The sequence below is a fragment of the Juglans microcarpa x Juglans regia genome, chromosome 7S (assembly GCF_004785595.1).
Source record: "Juglans microcarpa x Juglans regia isolate MS1-56 chromosome 7S, Jm3101_v1.0, whole genome shotgun sequence".
Classification (NCBI taxonomy): Eukaryota; Viridiplantae; Streptophyta; class Magnoliopsida; order Fagales; family Juglandaceae; genus Juglans; species Juglans microcarpa x Juglans regia.
Window position 1 is genome coordinate 7,493,546 of NC_054607.1, and position 9,179 is coordinate 7,502,724.

The window sequence follows — 9,179 nt, forward strand, 5'->3', positions numbered from 1 at the left end:
AGAGTTGGAAGTGACCTTTTACAAATGCATTATATTTTTAATTGCAAAAAATATTTTATTTTTTGTTCAAATATGTAAACCTCACATTAAAATAATATGCATATATAAAATGAATTGAAATAAGTTTTATCGTCCGTATAAATATTTATATAAATATAAAATACATAAGAAACAACTTTACAACTTTACATGTATAAAATTCTCTAGTAAATTCTGACAACACTTGATCCGTACTCTCCCTCTCTCATTTTTCCTCAATATATAGAGTCCATGGCTCCCATCAAATTGATGCAGAAACAAAGATGGCCACAAATCCCAGCAGCAGCGAGACGACAGTTAGCTTGAAGCTCCTCGTAGACAAAAGCTTAAACAAGGTGGTGTTTGCAGAGGCCGGAAAGGAATTTGTGGACTTCCTCTTCGGACTTCTACAGGTACCTCTCGGTTCCATCATCGGACTTCTTCGGGATAATGACTTGGTAGCTGGGTCAGGGTCCCTGGGCAGAGTCCATGAGAGTATCCAAAACCTTGACCCCTCCTATCTTCTTTCAAACCAAACCAAGGGTTCTCTCTTGAACCCTAAACCAGCATTCCAATCTTCAACTCTTACCCCTCCATTGCTGCAAAATTTCGTTTCATCTGATCAAGAGAACGTGGCTCAGCCCCACTACTACTACGGTGGTGAAGTTCAAAACAATACCGAGAAAGGGTATGTTAGAGGCGTGGTGACATACATGGTTATGGATGATTTGACGGTGAAACCCATGTCGACCATTTCTAGCATTACCCTTCTCAACACTTTAAACATCAAAGACATGGGTTCTGTCCAGGAGAAGAAGGTCGAGATTGACATTAAGAAGGTTAGATCTTGTTCTTTCTTTCTTTTCCGAGAATAAATTTTTTTTTTTTTTTTTAAATATGTTTTCTACTGTCATATTTGATTTTGAGTTTGTGCTGCATGCATTCTAGAGCTTGGAGCTGATAAAGGTTTCACTCTACTCCACCACAGTCCTGACAGACGTTTTCATTGGGCACAGGGAGTAATCTTTCAGGCCAATCCGAAGAAACGTGACTATTTAGTATGCATGGGTATGTCATATGTGTGTAAAAGTAAAGTATTTTGCAAGGGAAACTCTTCAACCATTTAAATGGTTTTGGGAAGAAAAAGAAGAATTTCTGGGCTGTGTGTATGTAACTAGATCTGGGTTTTAGTAAATATAGAGCTATATATTTCCTTTGATTCTCCATATGATTGATCATTCTGGTAATTCTTTTTCGTTTCTTCTATCTTCGAAAATAATTCTTTAAAAATATTAGGATGATTGAAGTTCACTTAAACGGTCAAGAAATTGCACATTCTAAGTAATTTTTATTCAACTTCTCACTCCGGCCGTATCAAAGAACGAAACATCAATGAAAAGAGTGCTGTTAGATTTACATTCACAAACTAATTAATAAATAAAATAATTTTATAAATTTACATGAATTCATCTGATTTATTTTATAATAAAAATAATTTTATAATTTAAAAAATCATTATTTTTGTATTAGAATATTTTTCAATTAGAACTCAAAATCAAATATATAAGTAATGTTTGACACGTTTATATTTTTTTCCCGTCCTTGAGATAAGTTTAATTTTTTTATAATTAATATCATCTATAATTAATTAAAGTACATAAGGTACAAACTGCTTTACTTTTTTCTCTAATCAACAAACAGCTTTACTTTTTCCAGCTGAGTCGGGCTACAACGGTTACTTTTTGCAATTTTTTATTTATTTTTCTTTTCATTTTTTTAATATATTTAAATATTTTTAAAAAATAAAAAATAAAAAAATACATTAATACATTTAAAATTATTTCCTTAATTATTAAATAAAAATAATAATTTTTTTTTTTCTCGAGCAGTTAAAGCGGTCAAACTGCTTTATTCTTTCCAGCTTTACTCAAGCTGTCTGTTTGTAACTTTGTTTTAAGAAAAAAATTATTTTATCTCTCATTTGTATTGTTCTATTTGACCTCTTGATCAATTTTTTTTAATGATTAAATAAGTATTTTTAAGTGTATTATAATTTTTTTTATTTTTCAAAATATTTAAATATATTTAAAAAATATGAAAAAAAAAATTCAAAACACAAAAACGATAAAGTTGAATGAGCTACTACTTTTTTTTTGAAGATAGCCCAATTCTTATTTTTAAAGCTGTCAACAACTTTTAAAGATAACCCAATTCTTATTGGTATAGCTATCAACATCTCGGATTACTTTTAGACCTCAAGGTCGGATTATTTCTTAATTATTAAATTAAATAAAATTTTAAAAAAATAAAATATAAAAAAATAATAAATTAGTAGTAGGATAGAAGTAATTTTATCGTTATCTTTTTTGGATGCACGGATCACAACCTTTCTTTCTTAATGCAAAATAGAATCCATGATCAATAGAAGAAAAGCCCTTAAAAGAATTGAGAATTTCTAGTTTACCAAGTCTCTTAAACGAATATTGGAGAAAACAATACACACGAAGATATTCTGTTTTTGTTTATGTTTCGTCATCTCGTTTTTTTTTTTTAATGACGTGGCATTAACAAATTAGTCGATTCTCCAGAATTCTCCACCCTTAGTTGCCTCTAGAAGAATTACATTAAAAATTATTTCTTTAATTATTAAATAAAAAAAAACTTTACTTAGCTGTCAAATGGAACAGTAGCCATTAGGCGGCAGAGTAGTTTTTTTGTTTAAAAATTCATCTCATCTGTGCACTATAGATGAATGTAACCATACCAATTTTCAGACACCGACTCAAGGCTTCTGAAAGCGCATGTGCAAATATTCAATTCACGCCTTCCTTCAGTAATATGAATTAAAAATTTATAACATTAATGCACAAATAGATTTGCAGTAATTTGTATTAAAAATATTAGAGAGAAAAAATTCAAATTTTTGAATAAATATAATTTGATATTACAATATTCAATTTTATTGGAATACATAATTACGACACAAATATTTTCGATTTCCTAATAGTAAAAATAATCAATAAGTCATAGCTAAAATAATATATTTTATAAAAGAAAAATTGATATTTTTTGAAATATTGAATAGTTCCACAGTTTGGGTCTTGGGGTTTTATTAGGAAATTCGAAACTACTAAATTGGGGAAAAAAATATCTATCATACTTTTAATACATATAATTATCTATTACAATAATCAAAATTATTCTAATTTATAATTAGAATACAAAATTTCGAATTTCTTACACGATAATTATTAAATAATATTCAATCATTGGTGAGACCCTTCCCTTTATCAAATTTCAAAAAATAAAAATTACTTCATTTCATTTTATCATTTTTGGTGACTTTGTATTCATACTTTATTACTTTTTAGTTTTATATTTTTTAAGATCAGTTATATATATTATTTATAAATAAGGAAGGACAGTATAAGTTCTAAATAGATAAAATTTGCATAAGCTTTTGTTTTTTTATTCGTCAAAAAACGAGTTCTACTAAAAAAAATATAGTTTTTATATTTTTTTAAAGTGAGAACCACTTTTATATAAAGAAACTGCGTAGAATTTATCTATTTAATATTTATAAAAATTATGAGTCTTTTTAAATTTAGGGTGCAATACATAATTTATTGTGATTAGGTCTCGTTTGGATTGAAAAATCATCTTAACTCATCTCATCTTATCATTATAATTTTTTCAAATCTTAATTCAATTTTTTTAAATTTTAAAATAATAATAATATTAAAAATAATATTTTAATAATATTTTATTCATCTTTTAATTCTTATTTAAAACATCTCATCTCATTATCTAAATAGAATTAAAATAAATTTTATAATTCATTTCAGCTACCAATCCTCCCGACCTGCAATACATTCACTTGTGAATAAGCAGAATTTTATAATTCATTTGGGCCACCAACCCCCTGACCCGCAAGGGTAATGGGTGAAAGATTCATCCATCATCACGAGCGGTCGGAAAAACTCAGGAGTATATATTTACACCGATGCTTCTTTTCCACTTTCTTTTCATTTTTCTTTTTTGAATTTAAAAAAATATTATTTTATCCACTCAATTTGTCTATTTATTTTAGCACCTCATATATTTTAATTTTTTTTTAAATTTTTTCTTTACTTAATAGTTAAAGAAGTCATTATTAATGTATTGATATTTTTTTATATTTTTTAAAAATATTTTAAAATGATTAAAAAATTTGAAAAAAATAAAAAATAAAAAGTATTTTTAACCTAGCAGTAAGCTTTGAGCTGTGCACTCTAAACTGCATAATAGCACCACTCTTGAATTTATATTAAAACCGGGCGTGGTGCTTTTGGGCGTTTTACACTCTCTAATGGGACAATGACGCATTATTCTTTGATACATATCAACGTTCCCGGATTGCCTCACACTTATGTTAAATGCTGCTCCTTGGCCTTCCTCAATCCGTTCCCCTGATCTCTCTCTCTCTCCTTTAATCTCTCTCTTCAAGTTCACTCTCTCAAGCTCTCAATCCATTTACCCAACAGAATATTAATGGTCTTTCTTTTGACCAGACAAAGTAATGCTCTAGAGTCTAGAAACTGGGGGAAAGTGGCTATCCCTATCGTGCTTTGGTGTCATACGTACAGAGGGAAAGAAAGCAAATTAAAGAAAGGAATCACCCTCTTTACATCTTTTTCTCCTTTCTCCTTCATCAATTATTTTTTTTTAGTAATGCTACATGTAGTTATAGAGTGTATAAATATCATACAGTTGTTTAAAAAAAAAGAGATTTACTATAAAAAATTAATTTTTTTCTCTTGTAGATCTTGTATTTATTCACTTTTTTCAAAGTGATTGCACGACGTTTATGCACTCATGACTGCAACTATCATTTCTCATTTTTTTGCTTCATTTCTTCTCTCATCGTATTCGTATGCTGCTTCTATTTCTTCTTCTGTTTCTCCGCATTTTCTTTGCTCCTCTCTTTTCGTTTGCTTTCTTCTCTCCTTATTTGTCTAAATTGCTTGTTTTCAAGTTTCACACACGTTTTGAGTTGATATATTCTGACAATTTGTCTTCAACATTTTTAGATTTGCTGATTCTATGTTTTTTATTTTATTTTTTGTGATATAGTTTATGGATTTTGGGTTTTTCTTGTTTGAGTTGTATATAATTAGGTGAATCAACTCATAGGACGGGGATAGTTATGGCCACCCTGTTTAAGCCTGGTTGGGGGCAATGAGGTAGATGTGACAATTCGTGTTTCCGAATCGTGTCAAATCATGAACATTGGATTATATAGGTCAACTTAAATCTGACTTATGCTAAACGTATCAAACGTGTCAAATCTTAACCGGGTCAATTTAGATAACGAATCGTGTCGTAGAACCTGTTTTAAGCTGTTTAAAATTAATTATAATTTCACATAAAAGTTAAAATCTAAAGTTATTAATAACTACAATATTTTAAAAAATAAAACTTCCTACTAAAAAAATACCAATATTCTTCAAAGTTTAACATATAATAAAATTAAGATTACAAATTCTACAATAACAAATATGAGCATAGGTCCAGATTTACAATACCAATAAGAGAAATACTAATATTACAACTTTAATATATATATATAATAAAATTGTAATTTTAAAATAAAATCTAAGCATGTCAAAATGGGTTGATTCGGGTTAAACGGGTTGATCTGTTTATAAATTGTGTCTTAACGGGTCAACCCGTTTTGACCCAAACCTGTTAACATAAAATCCAAATCCGTTAATTTCGTATCTTGTTCGTGTAGGGTTCACAAGTCGTGTCACATATCACCACCGCTACAATGACGGTTGCTAATCGCCCACAAGTAATGACCTATTTTGTGGGGTCAATTATTTTTGTAGAAGATCTTAATATATTAATATTCTTTTGACATTTTTCCAAATCAACAATGTGTTAATAAACAATATTGCAAAAAGACTTATTTAAAAATAAAAAAGGAGAGAGTATTCATATTCTTATGGTCGGATGGAATCAAATAACTCAATATGATGGAGTACTAAAATTATAATAATATTTATTAGAGGAGTAAAATTGGTTTTTATGAAGTTTTCCTCGTATAAAAAAAAAAAAAATTGAAATTTTGGGAGTTGAAGGCCCCCAAGCTAATACATGGTTAAGTTATGACTGTTCATCCGGGTTCCGACCAGGAAATTCGGGTATACCTGGACCGGAACTCAGGTTTTAAATCTAGGCTGAATCTGGACCTAATTAGCCCGGGTCAAACCCGAGTCAGAACCCGAATTGAAACTGATTTTTAAAAACCCAGAACTCGAGTTCTGGGTTGTGGGTTGCACCCATTTTTTTTAAAAATCAAAACCTACATGTTATGAATATTTTTTCATGAAAAAATGTTGATGCAACATTCAAATTCTATTTATTTAATTTTTTAAAATAAAATTGTTTATAATATAATATTACATTATGTATATGAAAACCACATATTACATTGTTTATATGCGTTTTGAATATTCAATCAAATGATTATCATCTATTAGCAGTATGATTGATTTTTAATTTCCAAGAATCCCAGTTAGTAAATAAATCTAACCCAGCTTAATTATGTTACTTTCATAGTCCACCATCCCCAAGATCGAGTACATGCCAGAAGTACTTTGGTGTTTGAATGCAAATGAGAATTGAGACTAAATTATTGGGCTACCAATATATTGATCATGTCAAGAGCCATGAACAAGATATATACATGATAAAAGGTTGATTTTACGGGAAGCATTTCATACACATGTAGACAAACCAAATACCGGAGGAATCTGAGTTTTTTAAACCCTAATATCTCCTTTGAGATAAATCATATTAATGTCTATATCACACACACACACACACACACACACACACACACACACACATATATAATATATATAATATAGTAATTCACACATTCGCATGCATATGGTTGAAAATTAACAGAGAAGTAGTGACATATTGCCAATACGTAAGCTTAAACATGATTTTAACTCAGCTTTTAATTGATGGACATAATGATCTCACTTACACATTTTTTTGCTTCTAAAATTGTTAAAAAAAAGGAGGTTTTTATGGAGAATATACTTGAATTATAGTCTTCATTTAACACTGTGAAAAGTAAAACCTCATCCTTTAAATCCGTCAAAACAATATTTGTAAAATCCCTTTAAAGGTTGTACCCATGTCTCTTCATTCCACTACAATGCATGTAATGCTTAAAAGAAAATTAGTAAGAAAATAGGGAATGGGCCAAAGTACATGTTCATGTTCCTTGACCACCAATAAAAAGCCACGTGGAGAAGAGAGTAAAAAAAAAAAAAACCTATAAAAGGGATGATTCATTGGACATAACATGCATTTTCCTTTTGAATTTCTGTCCATTTAGTTGCTAGAAAGGAACAAAAAAAAAAAAAAAAAAACATTCAAACTGAAAAAGAAATCGAGTACCAGATTTGTTCCAGGCCGGAATCCGTAACCGGAACCCTATAATGAGGGTTCCGGACCAGGTCGGAAAAAAACCCGGCCCAGATGAACATGCTTAGGTTTAGCCCTTACTTATGGTAAAGAAAATGGGCTTTCCAGGTGATCATCTCAAAATAACTCTTAGAAGCACTCCTAATGTGGTGTCCCACTACTATAGACAAATCAAAAGAACTTGTAATAGTATAAGTCTTTTTGTTACACTTGATCAGTAAGGTTGTGCATTTGGATAAGGATTCGGATATCTAAAAATACCTGGATATACATCCGAATTTTTAAAAGTAGGTAGATATCTGCCTGGGGAGAACGAGTCAAAACCTAGGTGAGTATCCAGCTTTGGATGGAAATTCATATCTCCATCTTCTATTGGATAAACTAATTGAAGCCTCATTTTTCTTAAAAGTACATAAGTTTTGCATAAACAAATTCATATTTGTTGGTTCCTTTGCTCATCTATTGGAATGTTATTGCAATGAATAACACAAAATAATTACACTGTAGTTACAATAAGTGTTGCTCAAATGATCTTATTTCTAGCTTTTCCCATTTTCTTCATTAATTCCCATGATGCATATTGTGGCGCCATGTATCCTCTACAAAGAAAATCATAATATTAGCAAGTTGATAATTGATCTAATCATGTTGTTTCAACATCATAGAATATTACGCAGCTTGGCTGCAAAAAGTACAGAAGGAAGAGTACAAACAGAACATATCATAGGAACTACCTGTGCCTACAATTTTCAGTTAAACTCTTCTATGAAAACCAGGGCTTCATGATCTTTTGCAGGACTTTTCTGGGTTGCAAATTGTTAAGATTAATTGGATATCTAGAGACGACTTTGAAATAGATTAGCGGAAGCAAATAACAAATATTCGACAATCATATAAAAAGCATCAACATTTAAGTTGTTCGGTTTAAAAAATAGCCTACATCCACTGGCGAAGTCAATTTCAAGGAATCCACTATAACAACGATGGAGTATAAGAGAGAAATCATAAATCATTCATCAACTCTAAAAGCCCCAATATACCCATAAGCTCTCAAATCTTACAAAAGGAGTTCTCTCTCTTTTCTCTCTGTTTTGGTCATAGCTCTCACATCTCTCCATTTACAAAAAAAAATATGTTTATATATAAAATGATGTGAGAACTAGGTTTTCTGAAAATCCACTCGAGCGGTGTGTTGACTGAATGTCGAGCAAGTAATTTGTCTGAATTTTGCTCGAGCAGATGTCGAGTGAACAATCTATTTGAAGTTCACTCGAGCCAAAGTTCGCTTGAGCCACAGTGAAGCCAAGTCTCTTGAATGAATTTTTTAACAAAAAATCCAGCCACCATTACAACAAAAATGCAGAAACAAAAAAATTAAATGATAAATAAAAAAAAGCTACTGATGCAGAAGGAAGAAAATCCTTGTATAACCCTAAGGAGTCAGGAAATGCTGCATCAAATAATGCAAGTAACACAAATATATGGAATGAGAAATTTACATATCTTACAAAATCTCTTTCCACAATGATAAATAGAAAACAAAATAAAAACATGCAATATAGATAGCAGTCAAATAGAAGAGGACATAAGGGAAAAATAACCTTGTTGAAATATTCAAATTTTTTGACTTTTGCCTTGTTTTGTCTCATAAGAGTTTGGATCCATAAAGCAATCAT

The 9,179-nt window shown here is 30.1% G+C and overlaps 1 protein-coding gene across 1 annotated transcript; it reads left to right on the top strand.

The window, feature by feature from the left end:
- The first annotated feature begins 201 nt into the window (after positions 1-201).
- Positions 202-1,240, top strand: LOC121240628. Its single transcript, XM_041138107.1, has 2 exons — positions 202-857; positions 967-1,240. The coding sequence occupies exons 1-2, from the start codon at positions 303-305 to the stop codon at positions 1,039-1,041; spliced, it is 630 nt and encodes a 209-aa protein (XP_040994041.1). The 5' UTR covers positions 202-302; the 3' UTR covers positions 1,042-1,240.
- The last annotated feature ends 7,939 nt before the right edge of the window (positions 1,241-9,179 follow it).